The sequence below is a fragment of the Vombatus ursinus genome, unplaced genomic scaffold (assembly GCF_900497805.2).
Source record: "Vombatus ursinus unplaced genomic scaffold, bare-nosed wombat genome assembly UNPS02014792.1, whole genome shotgun sequence".
NCBI lineage: Eukaryota > Metazoa > Chordata > Mammalia > Diprotodontia > Vombatidae > Vombatus > Vombatus ursinus.
The window spans coordinates 16,971,316-16,996,609 of record NW_020954570.1 but is presented as its reverse complement, the minus strand read 5'-3'; the positions used below and the strand labels follow the sequence as shown (position 1 = coordinate 16,996,609).

General features: G+C 36.2%; 1 protein-coding gene across 1 annotated transcript; it reads left to right on the top strand.

The window, feature by feature from the left end:
* The first annotated feature begins 93 nt into the window (after nt 1-93).
* On the top strand, nt 94-24,691 carry LOC114048313 (U6 snRNA-associated Sm-like protein LSm6). The gene is given in 4 exon segments (XM_027869190.1): nt 94-188; nt 8,685-8,823; nt 24,439-24,536; nt 24,538-24,691. Coding segments are annotated over 4 exon segments (486 nt in total).
* The last annotated feature ends 603 nt before the right edge of the window (nt 24,692-25,294 follow it).

The window sequence follows — 25,294 nt, the reverse complement described above, 5'->3', positions numbered from 1 at the left end:
CAGGCCTCAAACCAGTTGAATCTGGGAGATATCTACTCCAAGAATATGAAGACTTCCCCTGGCAGAATGGGTGAATGAGAGAAATTTGATTCAATGGCCATAAAGGCGGTCAAAGATGGTATTGTGGAGGTCTTGGAGCTTGTTCAGACATCTAAGATGCCAAGGCCATGCATCCTGAGCCATCATCAGTAATCTTGACTTTTGTCTCCCTACTAGACTTTGATGACTGAAAAAGAAATCGAGGCTAATGACTTTGCACAACTCTGCCTCACTTAAATCCAATTAATGGGCAAGTGAAGACATCATCCATCATTCATTATTTTACAATTTTATTACTTTATCATCTTACTATTTTGTTATTTTACCTACCTTGAAGTCCTGTGCCAATAGGTGAGTGATGAAGCAACAGGTACAGATATACTGAGAGCTGTATTCACCACCCTGTACACAGGTGACCCAGGGCATAAGGTGCTCTTCTCACTGGATTGAAGCAGCAGTGAGATTCAGCAGTCGCCTGGGTATCAGAGCAGCTTTTTTAAAAAAAATATTTATTTGTTTGGTTTTAGTTTTTGACATTCACTTCTATAAGATTTTGAGTTCTAAACTATTCTCCCTCCCTTCCCTCCCCCCTCCCCAAGATGCCATGCAATCTGATATAGGCTATACATGTACACTTACATTAAACATATTTCCACATTAGTCATGTTGTAAAGAAGAATTAGAACTAAAGGGAAAAATGAGAAAGGAGAAAGAGAGAGAGAGAGAATGGTATGCTTTGATTGGCAGTCAGACCTCATAGTTCTTTCTCTGGATGTAGATAGAATTTTCCATCATGAGTCTTTTGGAATTGTCTTATATCCTTATATTGCTGAGAAGAGTTAAGTCTATCAAAGTTGATCATCGGACAATGTGGCTGTTACTGTGCACGATGATCTCCTGGTTCTGCTTACTTCATTCAGTATCAGTTCATGTCTTTCCAGGTTTTTCTGAAGTCCACCTGATCATCATTTCTTATAGCACAATAGTATTCCATTACATTAATATACCACAGCTTGTTCAGCTATTCCACAGTTGGTGGGCATCCCTTCAATTTCCAATTCTTGGCCACCACAAAAATTGCTGCTATAAATATTTTTGTACATACGGATCCTTTTCCAATTTATATGGTCTCTTTGGGATGCAGGCCTAGAGGTGCTATTGTACTTTTTTATAGTCACTTGGACATAGTTCTAAATTGCTGAGCAGCTTTTTTAAAGACTACATTGCTCACCTCCTGGTACAAAGAAGGTGTTAGAAAAGGTACTCTAAAATTGTCTGCTTTATCCAACCCTGGCCTGCTTATTGTGGCAGGCAGAGATTACACCCTGTATAATCACTGTGGTCAAAAGACAAAAAAGTACAACATTTTTTGCAAAGATGATTACACTCACAATTGGTACATGGGATGTGTGAATACTCATGGACAACATGAAATTCAGTAGAGTGAAAAATGAACAGCTCTTCTTGTAAGAGGAATCAGCAGGTACCATATCCAAATAGCAGCCCTGAGTGAAACAAGGCTGGCAAATGGAGGACAGGTTACTGGAGTTGGAGCTGGATACACATTTTTTTCTGTAGTGGCTGTTATAATGAGGAAAGAACAAAGCTGGTGCAGGTTTTGCAATCTGATCTAGTCAACAATCTTATATATCTACCAAAAGGAATGAACAACAGGCTCACGACAATGTGGTTTCCACTTGCAGGAAGGTGTCATGCCACTACCATCAGTGCATATGTTTCCACTATGACAAACCCTGATGAGGTCAAAGAAAAATTTTATGGAGACCTGGAGACCCTAATCATCGATATGTCAAAAGAAGACAAGCTTGCAGTTCTGGGTGACTTTAATGTCAGAGTAGGCACAAACTATTAGACATAATAGAGAGTCCTTGGGAGGAATTGAGTTAAAGACAGCAATAGCAACAGTCACTTTTACCAAAGACCTATGCCCCTCATGCCTTTCTCATTAGCAACACTGTTTTCTGTTTACAAAAAGCAATGAAATGTCATGGATGCACTCTCACAGCAAACACCAACATTTAATAGACTAAGTCATTGTAAGGAGAAGAGATAGGCAGGTTGTGAGAGTGATGAAGGTGATATGTAGCACAGAATGTTGGACCAGTTATAGAATTATCCCCTCCAAGCTAAACTTTCATGTCCAGCAAGTCAGAGGACCTAAGGCATAAAGACTATCAGAAGATTCAATGTCAGCAGATGACAGCACTTCTCTGTGGAGTGAAAACTGAATAAGCATGCAGTTAGCAACAGTGAAGCAGACAAGCAGTGGTCAGCTTTCAGAGACTTGTTATATAGCACCACATTTGCTCATCTGGGCCAGAACACTAACAAACATCTGGGTTGGTTTGACAAAAATGATAGGGAAATTTAGAAGTTGCTAAATGAAAAACAAAGACTCTGTAGGGTTTAACAGCAGGAAAGTTCATCTATCCCTAAGAAGGCAGTGCTCAACTCCTTCAAAAGTAAAGTGCAAATGGAGCTTAGAGAGGTGCAAGATTCTTGGCTCAGTAAGAAGGCAGATGAGATTCAGTTTTACACTGATAGCAACAATTCAAAGCATTTCTACAATGCCCTGAAGGCTATTTTTGGGTCAAAGACCTCTGGTGCATCTCAACTACTCAGTGCTGATGGAGCCACACTGATCAGTGATAAGAATATGATCCTGGAGAGGTAGACTGAACACTTCCATAGTGTTCCCAACAGATTGTCATCAAGCAATGCTGAAGTCATATGCCTCAGGTTGAAGTCAATCTCTCTCTAGCCGAACTTCCAGCTGAAGACAAGGTTTTGAATGCCATTAGATACTTCTTGTCTGGCAAAGAGCCTGGTCCTGATCCCATTCCAACAGAGATCTACAAGGCAAGGAGTCCATTGCTCATACAGAAGCTGACTGAAATCTCCCAGGGTATATGGCAATAGGAAGTTATCCCCCAAGAGATCAAGGGTGCTTCCATTGTCCATCTCTATAAAGGAAAAGGAAATAGCTTGCCCTGTGAAAATCATGGTAGAACAGGATGTCTCTTTCTTTGTCACTGCTGGCTAGATTCTTCTCAGAATCCTTCTTAATTGGCTGACCCTTTTCTTGGAAGATGGTCCTCTATCTGAGAACCAGTGTGGCTTCAGAAATGACTGAAGAATGGTAAACATGGATGTTTGCTGCCTGACAACTGCAGGATAAATGCCAGGAGCAGAACAGCAGGCTCTACACATTATTTGTTGACCTGATGGAGACCTTTGTTGCTGTCACTTATGAGGGTTTGTAGAACATCATAACAAAATTTGGTTGCCTGGAGGAGTTCATTGGTATTGTATGTCAATTTCCTGATGGCATGTTTGCACACATTCTGGATAATGGACATTGCTTTCATAGTTTTCTGGTCACCAATGGAGTGAAGCTTGGCTGTGTGCTTGCTCTTATGCTTTTTAGCATGATGTTTCAGCGATGTTTCCAGAAATCTTTATCAAGAACAAAAATGGCAGAAAGGTCACCTACCACAGTGATGTTAAACTATTTAACTTGAAAAGGCTTCAAGCCAAGACTAAAGTGGAAGGAGAGGTGGTGCATGACTTTTTGAAGAGTAAATTGAGGCAAACAGGGCCAAGTGACTTGCTCAGGGTCACATAGCTAGTAAGTATCTGAGTCCAGATTTGAATTCAGGAAGATGCATCTTCCTGACTCCAGGACTGGCACTCAATCACTGTACCACCTAGCTTCAGGATGGCTAAAGTAAATGCTGTGAAGTACTTAGAATTTGGTCAGACATTGAAGATGCCAATATCATCCACTGGGCCATCAGCAATTGTCCTGGCTTTTGCCTTCAGAGTGAACTTTAATGTCTCTGAAGAAAGGGGCTGATGATTTTGTGTAACTCTTTCTCTGTTAAATCCAATTCATTCCCTAGTCAAGACATCACCCTCACAGTATATTGTCATTGGTTCTCTTAAAAAAATGAAAGACAAACAACAACATCATCTTCTCATTTGAGAATGAAAAGAATTTAACCTTATTAAGTTTGTTTTGATTTCTCATTCATGTTTAACTTTTTGTGCCTCTCGAGTCTTTTGCTTGATGGTCAAAATTTCTCTTTAGCTCTAGTCTTTTCCTAAGGAATGCTTGGAAGTCATATTTCATTAAATATCCATTTTTCCCCTGAAGGATTACAATTTGTTTTTCTGGGTAGATTATTCTTGATTGTAGTCCCAGCTCCATTTGCCTTCTGGAAAATCATATTCCAAGGTCTCTGTTGCTTTAACATGGTAACTGCTAAATATTGTGTGATCCTTATTGTGACTCCATGATATCTGAATGGTTTCTTTCTGACTGCTTGCAATATTTTCTCCTTGACTTGGGAGCTCAGTAATTTGGTTGGGATATTCCTGGGAGTTTTCATTTTGGGAACTCTTTTAGGAGGTGATCAATGGATAATTTCAACTTCTATTTTGACCTCTGATTCTAAGAAATCTGAATTATTTTACTTTATTATTTCTTGAAATATGATATCTAGGCTATTTTTGAAATAAAAACCCATTTTCTAGGTCATTTGTTTTTCTGATGACATATTTCACACTTGTTTTTTTCATTCTTATTACTTTTTGTTATTGTTTCTTGAGTTCTTATGGAGTCAATAGCTTCCATTTGCCCAATGTTAATTTTTAAGAAATTGTATTGTTCAGTGAGGTGTTGTTCTTCTCTGGCCATTTGGCCAATTCTGACTTTTAAGGACTTACTTAATACATTATTTTTGTGTCTTTTTTTCTAAGCTGTTAATTCTTTTCATAATTTTTTTGAAATATTGCTTTCATTTGAGTTTAAACATTGAATTTGAATGGAAACATTGTTTTCATTTCTTTTACAATTTTTCCTCTGCCACTCTTATTTGACTTTAATACACACACACACACACACACACACATATATATATATATTGCTCTTTTTAAAGTTTTCCTTTAACTCTTCTAAGAATTTTTCTTTGACTTGTGTCCAATCTGCATTTTTCTTTAAGGCCCTGTTTGTATATGTTCTCAGGTCATTGTATTCTTCTGAGTTTGTGTCTTGAATTTCCCTGTTACCACAGTAGGTTCCTATGGTCAGATTCTTTTTTTTGCTGTTTCCTCATTTTCTAACCTATTTCTTGACTTTTTTTCTTTATGTAAGAGCTGGGCTCTGCTTACTTCGGAAGGAGTGGGGTGGCAAGGGGTGACTGTCATGAGCTTCAGACTTTTATGTCCTACTCTTTCCACATGTATTTCTTTTAGGTCTGTAAATTTTTGGTACTGTCAAGGTCATATGATTCAGGAGGAGGCATGGTCAGTACTCTCCTTTTTGGTGCTTTGGCACTTACCCAGGTAGGGCCTCTAGTCTCTAGAAACCACATCTCTTCTCTAACCTGGAACTGTGACCCATACTCATATAGGTCCCCTGCTCCTGTTGCAACTGTAAGTGTTCCTCTCTGCCCTGGATTTGTGATCCAGAAGTGGATAATGATCAATGAGTTGCCAAATGGCAGTCAGTCTTGTTCCCAGTGTTAGACAAGGGGTAGTCCATACTTTCTTTCTGACCAGTTGTTCAGTACTCTCACCATATCTGGGTGCTGAACACTCTTCTTACCACTGTTGCTACTGGCACTGCCCCTCCAAGGTTCATAGCTGATGCCACTTCCACAGCATTGCACTTCCAACCAAGCCCCATCCCAGTGCCACAGACATTTCTTTCTATCCTTCTAAAATGTCCTAGATGGGGGAAAATACTCACTCTGTATTTTTATTGGTTATATAGTTTGGGATTTGTGTTGATGCTTTTTGAAAAAAGTTGTTTAGAGAAGAATATTGGAACAACTTGGGGAAACTCTCCTTTTACTCTACCATCTTAGTTCTGTTCCACAGTGTCCCTTTTTCTATACATGCTAATAACTTTCTTAGGAAATATTAAGCTCACGTAGATGTATCCCATGAATAGATAGTCTTTATCACTCAAACCACAAAGTCCAAGTCCTGTCATATGCTTTAACATTATTTTACCCAAACCCCTGCCATAAAAAGATTGGAAAATTATGTTAACTTGAAATCTACTGTCCCAGGGTAGCATTGTAGTCCATATTCTTAATTTTTACAGAGTCTGCATAGATCATGATGACATCAACTACATGAAGGTCATTGTACCAAACCCTGGAACAATCTCTAAAGTATAACTTTAACTATCTATCTATGCATTTTTGCATTCTTAGTGTCCGTAGGATCTTTCTGTATCAGTCTCTGCACAGAGAGGAGGAACTCAATACTTTTTTTTCCTGCATGGTATGAAAGACAAAATTAGCACAGAAGTCTTTAGATCTATCCCCCTCAAAAATATGAGCTAAAATTTGTATACACTCCTGTCAAGTAGCATCTGACCTTTTCTCTGTGAAGGTATTGATTGCCTTTACAGCTACCTCCCTTAACCTCATCACTTTGTCTATCTCAGAGGCATTCTAGTGTCCCATGCTCACTTTTGCTTGTTCAACCCATGTCTTCCAGTGTTGTTCTGGACTTGTGATTCCTGTTCAGAGAAATTGTCATTTTTTTGGTAATCATATGTGACAGGGAGTAAAGCCTCAACCTCATTCATGGATAAATGGAGTTGTTGGGTATTATTTTAATATTCAGTCTCTCTGTACAAATTTTTCCTTTGATCAGAAGGGCTTCCACTTCTTTGTGGGGGGGTCAGGTGAGTTGAGGGTGGGACTCCTACTTCTTTAAACAATTCCTCATTCTAAGCAGTTGGACAAGTCTGAAAATCTCAGGACTAACTTCCTACTATCAGTTCCTCAGATGTACCTCAATGGTCAAAATTCTCAGGCTGGATTAGAAACTTCCTGAGCAGTCTTACCTGCCATATCATAAGTGGCTTTAATTGTACATTCTTCTAATCCTTTCACTCTTCTGCCCAAATTTTTAAAATGTCCTTAAACTTAAGGTCTGCATAAATTTCTGATATTAGGAGACCTCTATTATTTTCATCTGTAAGAGCAAGATAGTGCCCCTCATCTTTTCTAGACACCTGTCATCTTTTCTAGAGACTGTTCCATGTGTGCTCACATCAATACACTAATATTCATGCACTTAACAAATGTTCAGAATTACAGAAACAATGGATTAACATACTGTGTTTAAGCAATAATATAATGCAGCAAAGACATGAATTCAAATCATGAAAACAGTACCAATGACTTTCACGTGTCAACATATAATAAGTAGTTATGCACTCTACTAGTAAAATTCAGATTTTTTTTTTAGGAAGTTAGGGTTAAGTGACTTGCCTAGGGTCACATAGCTGGTAAATGTCAAGTGTTTGGCCTGAGGCTGGATTTGAACTCAGGTCCTCCTGACTCCAGGACCGCTGCTTTATCCACTTAGCATTCAGATTTTCAAGAAACATACATTATCAACAAATGCAGCAATTACATAATAGTAGGATAAAGTAATATCAAGATAAGCTTATTACACACCCCAAAAGCCTAATAAAACAAAATAAAAATTACATTACACCTTTTTCCTATGAAGAGAAAAATAAAAAAAAAAAGATGAACAAAAATATTTTCCAGAATTAGAAGACAAAGTTCTGCTTTCAAAATAGAAATGATGATAGGAAAATGCCAAAAATTTTCCTTCTAACTCAAAGACATTTCCCTGGTCTCAGTGCTAGGGGACAGGTAAAAAGTGGAAAAAAAAAAGATAACCATAGGAGTCACTTTAAAAAAGAATCATTTTGGAAAGAAAATATCCTCCAAAATTCATTAGCTTACAAGTACAAAATTTAAAACAGGTTGTTAATAGAAAAGAACTGCTACTTAAAGGCATTTCAAGGCATCAAAATACACATAATGAGCCACCCAAGGCTTGGGCTAGAGGCCTTTTTATAGGCCATACAATTAAAGCTTGAGGGATTTGTTTTTGAAGGTGTTTTAAAAGTATTGCTGTTGTTCAGTTCTATCTCTTTGTGAACCCATTTGAGATTTTCTTGGCAAAAGGTACTGGAGTGGTTTGCCATGTCCATTTCCAGCTCATTTTACAGATGAAGAAACTGAGTCAAATAGGTTTAAGTGCCTTGCCCAAGATCACATGGCTAGTAAGTGTCTTAGGCTGGATTTGAACTCAGGAACATGATTCTTACTGTCTCCAGATCTGGCACTCTATCTACTGTACTACCTAGTCAAGTAGCCCTATTTAAAATCCAGAAGGGAGAATAACTTCTGGAAGCCAAGATGGTGGAATAGGAAGTAAGTTGCTCTCATGTTCCCTTATTGACCTCTAAAAACCCAGAAAATATTGCCACAGGAAAAACCCTGGAAAAAACCCTTTCTGCTGAGCCAGCAGAAAGATGAGTTGCAGCAGTCTTGGGGAAGTGTGGGGGATTAATGGGAAAGGTCTCTCTAACTCTGGTGGAAGGGGAGCAGTACAGAATGGGAGGTGACCCAGCAAACCAGAGTCAAAACCCATTTTGGCAAGTCAGTGAGAGATCCTGAGCCCCAGGGTGGTGGAGCAGGCAAACAATAACATCAGTACCCCCAAAGTACCTTGTCACAGGCAAGGGAACTGTAGACTCCAGCAACCAAACCTTTGAGTACTTCAGAGCACCCATCCTCCAGGGAACAGAACCCCCTTGACCCCAAGATCTTCAGTGTTGCTGACCCCAGCTCAGAACCAGGTAATCTGCCCAACCCTTATAGCATCCAGGTGCTAGAACCTAAGGCCCCAGCACACAAAGCCCCAGCAGAAGAAGTGTGGGTTTGTGTCCCTGTGCTTGATCAGGAGAGCTAAACTTTAAAAGCAAGAAAATAGGTAAACATCATGAGCAAAAAGCAGAAATGGACCATGACCACAGATTCTTACTGTGGGGACAAGGAAGATCAAAACACAAATTCAGAAGAGGACAACATTGTCAATATACCTACATTCAAAACCTCAAAGGGGAATGTGAGCTGGTCTCAAACCCAAAAAGCCTTCTTGGAAGAGTTTAAAAGGATTTAAAAGTAAAATAAGAGGGGTAGAAGAAAAATTAGGAAAAGCAATGAGAGGCATATAAGAAAGAGTCAATAGCTTGGAAAAGGAAGGACAAAAAAATGACTGTAGAAAACAAGTCCTTAAAAAATACAATTGGTCAAATGGAGAAAAAAAAAGTAAACTGAAGAAAATGACTCCTTAAAAAGTAGAACTGGCCAAATGGGAAAAGAGGCACAAAAACTCACTGAAGAAAGAACTCCTTCAAAAGTAAAATGGGCCAAATGGAAAAGGAGGTACAAAAGCTAACTGAAAAAAAACAACTGACCTAGAAAACCAATCCTGTAGATATAATTTAAGAATTATTGATCTGCCTGAAATCCATGATAAAAAAGATCCTGGAGAGCATGTTTCAAGGAATCATCAAGGAAAACTGCCTTGAGGTCCTAGAAGCAGAGGATAAAATAGTCATCAAAAGAATCCACCAATCACCTCCTGAAAGAGATCTCAAACTGAAAATGCCAAGGAATATTGTAGCCAAATTCCAGAATTATCAAGTCAAGGAGAAAATCCTGTAAGCAGCCAGAAAGAAACAATTTAAATATCATGGAACTGCAGTCAAGATTATTCAGGACCTTGCAGCTTTTATATTAAAAGATCACTTGGAATATGATATTCTGTAAGGCAAAAGAGCAAGGATGAATTACTCAGCAAAATTGAGCATAATCTTTCAGGTGAGGAGATAGATATTCAATAAAATAGGAGATTTCCAAACCTTCCTGATGAAAAGACCAGAACTCAACAGAAAATTTGATCTTCAATACAAGACTCGAAAGACATAAAATGGTAAACAAGAAAAAAAAAAAAACAAGAGTAACAAGTTATTCATTAAAGGCAAACTGTTTACATCCCTACAAGGGAAAGTAATACTTGTAACTCTTGAGAACTGTATCTTTATTATGACATTTAGAAGAAGTATAAATAGATAGAAGGCATGGGTATAAGTTGACTTTGATGTGATGATAAAAAATTTAAATAAGTGGAGAAAATGGATTGTACTGGGAGGAGAGGAAAAGAGGAGGCAAAAAAGAGTAAATTACATCACATGAAGAGGCACAAAACCTATTACAGTAGAGGGAAAGAAGGGAGGGAGATGAACATTGTTTGAATCTTATTATCATCAGATTTGGCTCAAAGAAGGAATAACATAATCAGTTAGGTATAGAAAAATCAAAATTACCTTATAGGAAGTATGAGGGGAAAGGAGAAAGAAAAGGGAGAGGGTGGATAGAAGGGAGGACAGATTGAGGGATGTGGTGGTCAAAAGCAAACCTCTAGTAAGAAGGGAAAGGGAGAAAGGAGAGAGAAAAGCATAAATGGGGGGAAATAGGTTGGAGAGAAAAACACAGACAGTATTCATAACTGTGAATGTGAATGGTATGAACTCTCCCATAAAATGGAAGCAACAGAGTGGGTTAAGAATCATAATTCTACAATATGTTTTTTACAAGAAACACATTTGAAGCAGAGGGATACACACAGAGTAAAGGTAAAAGGCTGTAGTAGAATATATTATGCTTCAGCTGAAGTAAAATAAAGCAAGCAGGGGTAGCAATCCTGATCTCAGGTAAAGCAAAAGCAGAAATAGATCTAATTAAAAGAGATAAGGAAGGAAACTACATCCTGCTAAAAGGTACCATAGACAATGCACTAATATTATTACTGAACATATATGCATCAAGCATATATAGCATCCAAATTCTTAGAGGAGAAGTTCAGGGAGTTATAGAAAGAAAGAGACAGCAAAACTATACTAGTGGGAGACCTCAACCTCCCCCTCTCTAGAACTAGATAAATCTAACCATGAAATAAACAAGAAAGAAGTTAAGGAGATGAATAGAATTTTAGAAAAGTTAGATATGATGGACCTTTGGAGAAAACTGAATGAAGATAGAAAGGAATATACATTTTCTCAGCAGTACATGGCACTTACACAAAAATTAATCATGTACTAGGGCATAAAAACCTCATAATCTAATACCGAAAGGCAGAAACATTACATACATCTTTTTCAGATCATGATGCAATAAAATTATATTTAATAAAGGAACATGCAAAGATAGACTAAAAATTAATTGGAAACTAAACCCTAAAGAATGAGTGGACCAAACAATAAATCATAGAAACAATCAATAACTTCATTCAAGAGAATGACAGTAATGAGACAACATAACAAAATTTATAGGATGTGGTGAAAGTGGTTCTTAGGGGAAGTTTTGTATCACTCAAAGCTGATATGCATAAAATAGAGAACAAGGAGACCAATGAACTGGGCATACAACTAAAAAAGCCAGAAAAAGAACAAATTTAAAATCCCCAATTAAATACCAAAATAGAAATACTGGAAACTAAAGGAGAAATTAAGAAAATTGAAATTAAGAAAACTATTGAACTAATAAATAAAACTAACTGCTGTTTTAATGAAAAAAGAATAGCAATAAAGTAGATAAACCTTTGGTGAATTTGATTAAAAGAAAGAAAGAAGAAAACCAAATTACCAGTATCAAGAATGAAAAGGGTGAATTCATCACCAGTGAAGAGGAAATTAAAAAAAAAAAACAATTAGGAACTATGTTGCCCAAATGTATGCCAATGAATTTGACAATTTTAGTGAAATGGATGAATATTTACAAAGATATAAATTACCCTGATTAAGAGAAGAGGATAATAAAATACTTAAATAATCCCATTTCAGAAAAAGAAATTGAACAAGCCATCAACAAATCTCTAGGGCCAGATGGATTTCCAAGTGAATTCTGCCAAACATTTAAAGAACAATTAATTCCAATACTATACTAACTATTTGGGAAAATAGGTGGAGTCCTACCAAATTCTTTTTATGATACAAACATGGTACTGATACCTAAACTGGGAAGAGCCAAAACAGAAAGAAAATTATAGACCAATCTATTGAAAACTGTCAGCAAGTATTATATGTAATAAGGATAAGCTAGAAGCATTTTCAATAAGATGGGGGGGATGAAACAATGATGTCCATTACCACCACTGTTATTCAATATTATACTAGAAATGTTAGCTTTAGAAATAAGAGAAGAAAAAGAAATTGAAGGAATCAAAATAGGCAAAGAAAAAACAAAATTATCCTTTGCAGCTGATATGATGGTATATTTAGAGAATCCTAGAGAATCAAGTAAAAAACTACTTGAAATAATAAACAAATTTAACAAAATTGGAGGATATAAAATAAACCTACATAAATCATCAGCATTTCTATATATTACTAACAAAACTTAGCACCAAGAAATAGAAAGAGGAATTCCATTTAAAGTTACTGTAGACATTATAAAATATTTAGGAGTCTACCTCTCGAAACAAACCCAGGAACTCTATCAACACAATTACAAAATACTTTTCGAACAAATAAAGTCAGATCTAAATACTTGAAAAAATATCAATTACTCATGGGTAGGTCGAGCAAATATAATGAAAATGACAATTCTACCTAAATTAATTTACGTATTCAGTGCCATACCAATCAAACTACCAAAATATTTTACAGAACTTAAAAAATAATAAAAAAATTTATCTGGAAGAACAAAAGGTCCAGAATATCAAGGGAATTAATATGCAAGGGAAGGTGGCTTAGCCTTACCAGATCTTAAATTGTATCATAAAGCAGCAATCATCAAAAGTACCTGGTGCTGACTAAGAAATAGAGTGGTGAATCAGTGGAATAAGTTAAGTACACAAGACACAATAATCAGTAACTATAGTAATCTGCTGTTTGGTAAAAACAAAGACTCCAGCTTCTAGGATAATAACTCACTATTTAACAAAAACTGCTGGGAAAACTGGAAAAAAAAAAGCATGGTAAAAACTAGGCATAGACCAACATCTTACACCATATGCCAAAATAAAGTCAAAATGGGTACACAGTTTAGATATAAAGGTTGATACTATAAGCAAAGTGGGACAGTAAGGAATAATTTACCTATCAGATTTTTGGAGAAATGAAGAATTTATGACCAAACAAGAGAGAGAGAACATTACAAAATGCAAAATGGATATTTTTTATTACATCAGAATGAAAAGTTTTTGCACAAAGAAAGACAATGCAACCATGATTAGAATGGAAGCAGAAAGCTGGGAAACATTTTTTTACAGCCAGTATCTCTGATAATGGCCTCATTTCTAAAATATATAGAGAACTGAGTCAAATTTATAAGACTACAAGTCACTTCCCAATTGATAAATGGTCAAAGGATATGAATAGATACTTTTCAGAAGAAGAAATTAAAGCTATCTATAGTCATATAAAAATGCTCTAAATCATCACTGATTAGAGAAATGAAAATCAGAACAACTCTGAGGTATCACATCACACCTATCAGATTGGCTAATGTGACATAACAGGAAAATGATAAATGTTGGAGAAGATGTGGGAAAATTGGAACACTAATGAATTGTTGGTGGAGTTGTGAACTCATTCAACCATTCTAGAGAGCAACTTGGAACTATACCCAAAGGGCTATAAAACTTTGCATACCTTTTGACCTAGGAATACCTCTTCTAGGTCTGTATCCCAAAGAAATCATACAAATGGGGTAAAGGACCCACATGTACAAAAATATTTATAGCAGCTCTTTTATGGTGACAAAGAATTGGAAATTGGGGGGATACCCACCAATTGGGAATGGCTGAATAAGTTATGGTTTGTGAATGTAATGGAATATTATTGTACTATAAGAAATGATGAGCAGGCAGACTTCAAAAAATCTGGAAAGACTTACATGAACTGATGCTGAATGAAGTGAGCATAACCAGGAGAAGATTGTATACAGTAACAGCCACATTGTGTGCAATGACTAACTTTGATAGACTTAGCTCTTCTCAGGATCTAAGACAACGCCAAAAGACTCATGATGGAAAATGGTATCTACATACAGAGAATGAACTTTGGAGTCTGAATGAAGATGGAAGCATATTATTTGCTCTCTTTTTGCTTGTTTCTTCTTTCTCATGGTTCTTCCAATTGGTTCTAATTCTTCTTTACAACATGACTAATGTGAAAAATATGTTCAATATGAATGTATGTGTAGAGCCTATACCAGAGTGCATGCTGTGTTGGAGAGATGGAAGGGGAGGGAAGGCGAGAAAATTTAGAACTCAAAATCTTATGGAAGTAAATGTTGAAAACATTCAACATAAATTAATAAGTTAATTAATAAAGCAAATAAAAATAAAACTGAGGTGGTCTTGAGAAACTAAAATACTGAAGAAGAGCAGGAAAGAAAGTAATTTGCCCCAGCTTTTAGAGAAGGGAAAAGGAAAAATAAATAAATAAACTAACCTTTAAAAAAATCTGTATTATCTTGCAGAAATAAGTGACCAAAATTATATTCCTATGGACAGAGCCCCTAAATGTAGGGAAATGAAGCCTTGCTTGTAAAGAATGCTTGTGTGTGGCAAGGTCTGCCATTGTGTGGCTCCAAGTGAGGCAGAATAGATGTCTCTAGCCTTATCATTTCCCCTACCCCTCTCCAAGGCAGACTTTCTTCCCTGCCAGGAAGGAAAGTAAGAGGTTGGTGTTAGAGGCATCCCTGCTCTCCCTGGGAGAGGAGTACTGAGCTAGAAGTATATCTATCTGCCCCCTAAATATTGTTGGTCTAGCAGTTATGATTAGGTTTGAGTTAACTTTTAATTGCTTTGTTATTTTGGGGAGAAAGGGGGACTGCATAGGCTGGCAGTCTCCATGTGCATGTATTACTTTTCTGCTTAATAAAAAACTTTCTTTAACTTCACAGGCATCACCTGCCTCTGGTTTTCTTCCCTTCAGGAAAAAGGAGGATTTAATCATGACAACTAGCCTTTGTGTCCTCCAAACATCTTTTGCTTTGGGGGAAAGAAAGATCTAAATTCCCTCAAGAGAGGTTTGCCTTGGTTTACACAGTCAATAAAGACTGAAGGAGCATTCTCATTGGGAGAAAGGTAACTCAGCTCAACCAAGAGATAGGGTCTTGAATCCTATCAAAGCGAGAACTCCCTGCAGTCTTTTGAGTAGCAATCTGGGAATAGGGATGTGATAAAGACTGTCCACTCTTCCCAGTTCCATCTTGTTCCATCTTCTCTTCCCAAGTTGGAAGCTAGGAGTTACTGAAATGACTTGAAACTCGAAAAAGACTTGAAGTTTGAGCATTTCCAAAAAAACTGGCCCTGAAGAGTGGCAAAGTGGGAATCCTCCTTGAAGAATCCATAAAGGGGACCAGCCCTGAAGAGTGACAGATGAAGGTTGGGACTCTTTTACCTCAAACTAACTCCACCCCACCCCTCATGTAGGGCAGGGCCTTCATCTCCACCAATAAAGAGAGAGTCCCATGCCAATGGGCTTGGGACAGGAGTTATACTAGTTTACTACCTCAATCCATATAATTCTTCTGAGTCTTAGTTGTCTTATCTGTTAAACAGAAAGAGAAACCATTACCTCATACTCTTGTTTGGAAGATCAAATGAAACAATATAAGAGAAATTTTTGACAAAGTGTAAGTGATACATAAATTCCTGCTTTTATTTTATTTCAAACTTGCTGACTGGTAAGGATGGAATAAAGGAAGTATTTTTGTGGCTAATTAATTAACCTGTGTAGCCAAGATTTTAAAATATCAACGTTACAATTTTGGACATATGGGGAATTAATGTGTTCTCTCGATTGTTGTAGACACTTGATGAAGCTTTTTGCATCAGAGCATATTCTACAAAGTGCTCTATACTCCAAAGTTTAAAATCCCCAGATCCTGCCTCCTTTCCTTTCCTCCTTCCACCTCATTACAAACAAGAACATCATAATCTAAAGAAAGATTTTACAGCAGCAATTTTCTCAAAAAATGAGAACTCAACATGTTGACTTTGACTAGTTTGGCTTCCCTCATTACCCTGAATCCCCAGAAATACACGCAAGTAACCATTTCTGTTTTACTTTTCTAAATAATAGTAATAACATATTAATACATGCACAGAGACATGTGTGTAGCTTTGTGCCAGGCAACATGATAAGCACTTTACAATTATTATCTCATTTGATCCCCACAACAATCTTGGGAGGTGGGTGCTATTATTATCCTCAGTTAACAGATGAGAAAAATGAGGCAAATAGAGGTTAAGTGAAATTTGAGCTCAAGTCTCCCTGACTCCAGGTCCAGTGCTCTATGCATTATACCATCTACATGCCCATATAGACTATCAAAGGAACTAGGTCAAATAAGTAATATAATAAAGTATGATGGCAGCTTATGTTATTATTTAATTCCCTGCAGAAATCCCAACTTTTTTAGTTAAGGAGTTACTCAGCAGAGGCAGATTAAAATACTTATCTGCTTAGTGGTTCCTTGAAAGCTTTGGAAGTACTTCCCCAGTGTTCAAAGAATAAATTTATTTATTTTTCTGAGTTTGAATAATTTCCAGTAAGATGTCTGTGTCTTCAGATAAAACAGATTAAAACTGGCAACCATGGTAAGCATATTAACTACAGAATGAACTTTTAGATTGTTTCCTGAATGCTGGACCCTGAACACGTCAGTATATTATTTCCTTGGAGAGATCTGGTCTGAAGATTGTCTGAATCTGATCCATATTTAGGAGGACATCCGCATTATTCCAATTAAGAAAGTGACAGCAATTACAGTTGATTAGCTAAGTGAAAGACACTGAAAATATTTATAGTATTTCCTTTTTTTTCTTGCTATGGTTCTTTATTCAAACATTACTGGGCCATTTGGAGACCCAGTTCCCAGGCAAATGGAAAGTGATATAATATGCCAAGATGAAGAAAATTTTTTCCTACAAGATAAGTAGATTTATCACTAGTAAGGATGATGGTCCTAGACTTCCCCTTCTCTTTTTTTCCCTTTGGTTGTTGTTGTTCAGTCATGTCCAACTCTTCATGATGCCATTTGGGGTTTTCTCAGCAAAGACACTGAAGTAGTTTGCCATTTCTTTCTCCACCTTACTTTACTGATGAGGAAACTGAAGCAAAAAGGGTTAAGTGACTTGCCCAGGGTCATATAGTTAATGAGTGTCTGAGAGCAGACTTGAACTTAGGAAGATGAGTCTTCCTTTCTCCTAGCCTGGGGCTCTATACACCATGTCACCTAGCTCTCCTTCTCCCTTTGGATGCTGCATCAATCCAGAAATACAGTGCTCTCATTCTGAATTTTGGTTCTTTCCAAGCTACCGTATTTTAACACTTTACATAGGTTATATCTCTTATTTCTAGCAAAGGCATCTAAGTGCATAGCAGATAGAGCTCCGGAAATTTTGGGTTCAAATCCAGCCTCAGGCTCATACTGGCTGTTTGACTCTTAGCAATTTATATAACTTCCTGTCTATTTCAGTTTCCTCATCTGTAAAATGAGGATAATAGTAACAACCTCACAGTTGTTGTGATGATCAAAGGAGATATTTGTAAAATTATTTGGAAACCTTAAAGCAATATATAAAAGCTAGTTATTATTGTATTCCCTCCCATCCAATAAATAATTTAATATCCTCTCTTACACTGAGACATTATGCTATACATCCAAATATTATAAGTAGTCCGACCTCTTCATTCTACATCTAAGAAAATTGATGCCCAAAAATGTAGGACAATTTGCAAAAGCTCACAAAGATAATAAGTAACAGAGCTGGGATTCAAGCATTTATTAAGTGCCTACTATGTACTGTGAACCCAAACCCAAACCATTTTCAACCCCCAAGACCTGAGAAAGTCCTAAAACCTGTATTGGTCAATCAAGAGAGACATTTTGGAGCACTCTGAGTTTAACCTACCATAATGCTTTGCATGCTCTGGCATAACAGACATGCTTTGTTTTGCTCTCTGAGTGAACCCAGAATGATCCTCCTTGTATCAACAACTACATGGCTGGATGAAGCTCATCAAGAGCATTCTTCTGTTTATGACTGTCCAGGGCAGGATGCCTTGATCCGGAAATGTCTTGAATAATGGAAATTTTTCTTATCTTGGTCTTTTATGGACATACATTATGCTATATATAGTCATGTTAATGATATAAGAAACACAGACATCCTGGATCTATAATTTCAATTGACACTTTGACATTCTCTTATCATATTGTATTTACAATCTACAACTTACAATCTAAATTTACAATTTACAATCCAATTAAAAATTCCTTTCACATATTATGATTAACACAAATGGAGACTATAATTTTGGCTGACACAGGTATCTTGAGCAAGGAAGGGCGTGAGGGGTGAGAGGGAATTCCTCTCAAGATATAAGATCTCCTTTATCTATCTGTCCTTGGGCTCTTTGAGCTCCCATGCATATCTCTATATACATGTTCTGCAAACTTTGAGAGAATAAACATGCACATGCAGCCTAATTTTGTTTGTCTTTCTTAGAACAAACTCAGTAATGGTTGACAGTGCCAAGCACCATTTAGATATACAAAACAAAGATGAATTAGTACCACCCCTTAAGTATTTTGCATTTTCTTGGGTTACAAAATATAAAAAATATATATATATTTGTGCGTGCAAGCATGCATGTGTGTGTGTGTGTGTGTGTGTGTGTGTGGGTGGGTGTGTGTGTTCAAAAGGAAAATCGTTTGGGCTTTTACTCTGATTGTCAAGGGAAAACTCAGGACAAAGGGAATTAAAAGGTTATTATAATAAGTACATTGAGGCAGCAACACATTGGAGCAGATCACTGGAGATCAGCTAGGACTCCAAGGTGGGGCCAGCTTTTATTGATAACTTTCATAATGAGATAAAGACAATTCAGGTAGATAAAGGTCAGCAAAAGAGATTGGGCACCTGCATCTCAGTTCCTTCCCAATGTAAGTGGCAATTTCCAGGTAGCAACTAGTAGGGCAATGACTACGTGACAAATATCAGGAAATACTAAATTACAGATTGAGTGATGCCTCACTTTCAACCCTCATCGACAAACATGGCTGGAAACAATGGGTCACTGAGTTAGTATATACACATATGTGTTCATGTGTATATGATACAAAGCAATTTTATGGGGACACTTGATATTAGAGAGATCAGAAAAATGTCCCATGGAGGAGAAAGCTTTTGATTGGAGGCTTGAAGGGATCTAATGATTTCAAATAAAAGAGATGCAGAGAAATTTGTTCTAGGCATGGGAACAGCCAGATCAAAGATCCAAGTGTCAGGTGGCCAGTGGTATTTCATGTGTGAGGAAAAGCAAGCAGCCTAGGTTTGCTGAGAAATAGAGTACGTGAAGGAGAATATGTGTAATTAGCCTGAAAAAGCAGACTGCAGCCAGACTGCAAAGGGTTTAAATGTCAAACAGAGGACTCTATATTTTGTCGTAGAAGCAGTAGAGATTATTTTAAGTTTCTCAGGCAGAGGAATACCGTGGTCAGATTTGTTTGACAATGATGAATTTGGTAGCTGTATGGATAGATTTGAGGACAAAACCAAAAAGCTTGGAGTCCTATTAGAATGATCTTTCATTCAGTTCAGCTTTGATCAGCTAGAGATGATGAGGGCCAGAAGCAGGTAAGCTTTGTGAGTAGAATAAAAGCTACATATCTGAATAATATTGTTGAGATACAGTCAACAATACCTAACAAATGTTTGAATTGGGGGGAGGGGAAGGGAGGAGAAGAAAGAGAAGAAAAGTGAAGACCAGAGGTTTCAAACTCATGAGTAATTTAATGTATGTTGTCAATATCTTAACAGTTCTTCAAGGTTTGGTTCTAATGCCAAAATCTGCTTTAAATTTGCCAAAATTTTTTCCAACTAGATGCTTTGTGCTCCATTGTATATCTTTTGTATTCTTAAGGCATTACCTCTAACTATTTCACACTGTAGCTATTTGTGTGCTTGTCTTATCTGCTTTCCAGTATATAAGCTCTGGGGGCAAGAACTTTGGCTTCCTCATCTTTTAATCCCTTACAGTGCTTAGCAAAGTGTTTTTAAATATTTATAGAAGCAAACTGAATTGAATTGGCCTCCCTAGTGCTCGACTATTCTTCCTGAACATACTTGGATTAATCTTCCTAAAGTGCAATTTTTTATCATATCTGTATTTTTTTTTGGTGTGTGAAATGTTTCAATACTTTATCATACCTACAGAATAAAGTCCAAATTTCCTCTATTGTTTGGATTTCAACTGCCAAGTATAAGTAACTGAAGTGGGTATTGCTATAGGTCCCTCTTTCTGACATCACTCTAATCTTGTTAGTTTGAGTTTTGATGCAGTACTTAACCCTATAGAAGAATTTTGCTTCTCATCGCAGCATATTTTTAACATAATGATTTATGAATGCTCAGAAAGGGAGACAATGATCAGTGAAAGTCAACATGAGTTCAGCAAAGATTCATAATGCCAGACTAATTTCATTTGTCGCTTTGATAGAATGACTAGATCAATGGGAAAGGCAAATCCTATTGATATAGCATATCTTATGGGACAAGAATGTAGTGATTTATCATTGTACTGCAAGGAATGATGAAGATAAATTAAGAGACAAATTAAACCTGGAAAGACTTGTATGATCTGATGCTGAGTGAAGTGAGCAGAACCAGGAGAACATGGTACACAATAACAGCCATGTTGTGCGATGACTAATATTGATGGACTTAACCCTTCTCAGCAATACAAGGATCTAAGAAATCTCCAAAGGCCTCATGATGGAAAATGCTATACGCATCCAAAGAAAGAACTATGGAGTTTGAATGTAGATCGAAGCAAACTAGTTGCTATCTTTTTTTCTTCTGTTGTGTTCTGTTTCCTCTTTCTGGTGGTTCCTCCTAATTGGTTCTAATTACAACATCGCTAATGTGAAAATATGTTTAATAGGAATGTATATGCATAGCTTATAATATATTGGACACCATCTTGGGGAGGGAGAAAACTTTAAAACTCAAAAGCTTATGGAAGTGATTGTTGATAAATCAAAATAATTAATTAAAAGAATTATATTAAAAAAAGGGATTAGAGGGCATATAAAAGTATTCAAAGTGAACTAAGTACAACCATGATAATAATATAATAACAATAGCTGACTTTATATAATGCTTTAAATTCTACCTTTACACACTTTTTTTTCCATTTTATCCTTGTATCAGCCTCTAAGCTAGATACTATCATTACTCCTATTTTGTAGATCAGGAAACTGAGACTGAATGACTTTAAATGATTTACTTAGGGTGACAGTAAGTTAGCAAATTTCTGAGACAGGATTTGAATTCAAGTCTTCTTGAATTCTAGTTCTCTTTATACTCTTCCTAGCTACACTATTGACTAAAACATTGCAAATTGAAAGAATAATTATAACAAAAATAAAATTGAAAAATGTTAAATTATAATGGCCCTAAAGAAGAGATTAAAAAAAACCAAAATGTCCTTTCCTCCCTTTTTTGTGGTGTTGGAGGAAAATGAGTGTGGAATATTTTATAAACTATCAGACTGGGTATGATAAGTTGATTGCTTTTTCTGAATTGCTTTTCTTTTATTATTTTTATTCTTTTTAAAATGAAGAATTTCTCAGTGGACAGCAATACATTCAGAAATCATAATTATGTAAAAATAAAAGATAGAAATAAAAAGTAATTTTAAAACCACTGTGCTAGGGTTTAGCAGAGACATACAACAAAGTTTCCCCAGATGTCATTGTGGACAAGATACAGAATTTATAAGCAAGCACAAAATGGACTTTTATCATCTTTTCTAATTTTCCAGTGAGAATTGAAGCCTCAGAGTTGTTTTTATTTAAATTTCTCTTATTATTAGAGATTAGTAGTGTTAGGGGAGAAATATCTTCTCTCTGGATTAACGTGGTGGGTAAGTGCTGGCAAATCTGTATTTACCACAATACAGAAATTATGAAGGAAAAACCCTAGGTCTTGTTATTATGCTCAAGCATAAGTTCAAGCCCCACAGAAAACCGGAACAATTATGAAGATTCTGCCAAAGTGTCTTATAAGAAAAATTACTTCAGAGTGATACTGAAATAATTCATTTATATGTTGTAATCCTGTACAATCTTCTTAGGCTATAAAAGTTAGAGAGGAGATAGCTGTATTATCCTCTTCTTCCTTCGTGTTATGAAAGTTAAACAGACTTAATTAAACAGTCATAATATCACACATCCCATAAAGAGAAAAAAAAACTTCATCAAATAAACTCTATAGGTAAAACCAAGTCAGGTTACAGATTAAACTACATTTAGAGGCTTCACAATAGGTTGATTGAGGAGGAGGATTTACATGTCACATAGGAGTCAGGGATAGTTAAGAGTATTGCTCTAACTCCTTTTCTAAAGAATGCTTAAGACTGTAAGTAAAATTTTATATGCTGTGGGACAGGTTTTGGTCTGGGTATATTAATATTAACCAAAAGATGCAGGAGGAATGCCCCTGAATACTAATAATAAAAGGAAAATTTAAAAAAAAATCCCATAACAGGATTTGAACATGATTTGAAGTTCTTATTCTGAAAATTTTATTCCTATCTTTGGACCACTATCTATTTAGAAATGGCTCTTGATTTTCTACCTTTGTGTTGATTCTCTCTATATAGTAGTTTTGGCTATCAGATCTCCATCAGAGATATTTGCCTCTAATATTCTTGTTTTCAAATTGAAAGAAATCTATTCTTTTTAAATCAGGCAACACTGATTCTTTTTTGTGCAAAAGCTTCTGAATTTTATGTAATCAAAGCTATCTAGTTAGTATGTTGTAATTTCCTTCATCCCATTCTTTTGCTGAGTTCTCCCTTTTCCCAAACCAAATCATTTATATTTCTTTACCATGGAAAGTTTTTATCTGTACTTTAACTAAAAATGAGATTTCAACTCCTATTTAAAAAAAATCAGTCTATGTGTTGTCAAATTTGATAAAGCCTTTCATTTCATTATGTGTGTGTATTTTTAGGTTTCTTTGTAAGCAGTAAATTGTTGGAATTTGTTTCCTTATTCACTCTGATTTTGTTTCATTATTAGATTGTTGAATACATTCACATTTAAGGTTATGATCATTAGATTTTTGTTTTCTTTTTTCTGTTCCTTTTCTACTGATTTTTGTCCTTTCTTAAGTTGACACTTTGTCAAGATTATTAGGTTTGTTTACTTTAACTTCTGTTCCCAGAGATTTTCCCCATCTTTATTTGCATTTACCTGAAAAATTAAAAGTTCTTTGAATTTTTCATTTCTTTTTCTTACATTTAACTCATTTAAAATTACATTCCAATTCTCCATCCAGATAAGAAATTGGTTCAACCATTCCACATCTCAGCCTCAATAACATTTTGAGTGATACTTTTTCAAGAGTTTTTTTTTTAATTTACTGTCTCCTCATTTTTTACCTCCCTAGTTCTGATTTTTGTGTTTTCATTTATGGTCTATATATCCTTACTTATTTTTTTCTTTATTCTCTTCTTGTCTCTCATTATAGGTGGAACTTTTGAAGTAACAACAACAACAACAACAATATTAATAATTCACCTGTGATCTCATTTAAACCTCATAACTCTGCAAAGTTGGTACTATTATAATCTCCATTTTATAGATCAAGAAACTGTGACTAAGAGAGGTTTAAGTGCTTTATTCAGGGTCACATGGCTAAAAAATGTCTAAGGCAGGATTCAAAATCATGTCTTCTTGGCTTCAAATCCAAGAATAATTATCTCCCCTACACCTCTAGAGTACCAAATATCAAATACAGAAAGCACCCTCCTCAGTCCCATTTTTGTGTTACTATATTTGTAAATCATACACCAATGTTCATGTTCCTTGCTTGCTTGTTTGTCATTTGGGGTGGTACCTTCTTTGGTAACTCATGGAAATATCAATTCATGAAAGAGGCCCCAAAATATGATAGGAATCACTACTTACCCCAAATCACGAGATTTAGTTCACTTTCTGCTCTTATCACAGCCAGTTAGTTACTTCCCATAAAGACAATGTATCTTAGCTCTGAAATAATTTACCTCTACCAGAGATGGCCATCTCTCTTGGAGCTCTATCCTTTCTTTTTCCTGATATGAAATGTAGTCCTGGGGATGAGTAGGAGCTCCTCTGTAAGGTCCATTGCCTCCAGAAGTAACTCACTATAGGGCCTCTTTCTTTCATCCCTCCCCAGTAACCACCATAGGAGTTTTCTATGTGAGCTTCCTTTCAATTTTCCTTCTAGGGTGAGGTTTATTTCTCATTTCTGGCTTTTCCATCCACTCCCAGTGGCTTTACATCTAGTTGAGAGTCTGCCATCAGGTTCCCCAATCAATAGTCAACTATTTTTTACATATAAAGATAGAGTCCTTTTTATTTCCTCTAGTGTTTGTCTTCTTCCCAGTGACTTCCAACTTATTTTGTTAAAAAAAAAAAGATTCTTTTTTACCCCAAACCATTCCTGAATGGACTGACAGGGAAGCCGGTGATGGTGAAGCTTAAGTGGGGAATGGAGTACAAAGGTTACCTGGTCTCTGGATGGCTACATGAACATGCAACTTGCAAATACAGAAGAATACATAGATGGGGCATTGTCTGGACACCTTGGTGAAGTTTTAATAAGGTGCAATAATGTCCTTTACATCCGAGGTGTCGAAGAAGAGGAAGAAGATGGGGAAATGAGAGAATAACATCTTTTCTGGGGTGGGGTGGGGTAGGGATTTCTTTTGTATATTTCTAGAATCTAGAAAATCTCAGGATTGAGGCATTTAAGTGCTATAGAAGTTTTTGGATTCTTTCATTTCTTAATTTTGAACTCAATTTTGCAGAATACTTTCCATTATTTTTCTCCTTTTTGCCCAACTTCACATTGAAATCACCAAACATCAAAGTATATGTTAACTTTGTAGGATTTTATCTTCATTTTTGCAGAAATCTTCTAATTATTGAAGCTGTGTGACAGATGCTTGTACACAAACTACAGTTATGATCATGAGTATTTGTCTACTTACTTATTAAGGACGCTGCAGATTAAGATATTCAAGAACCCCATAATATTTTATTGTCCTTGTACATATAATGAAATAGCCCCTGCCTCCTTATTTCCATAGCTGTCTGAAAAGAACCTGTGAGCCATACTTAATTTTGCTGTCACTTCTTTATAACTTCAGGAGGTAGTGTGATTTAGAGGAAAAGGCAATATCTTGATGTCAGAAGGATCTCTGTTCAAAATACATCATCTCTACTTACTAACTAAAAGTGTAAGGTCAGATCACTTAATTTTTTTAAGTCTC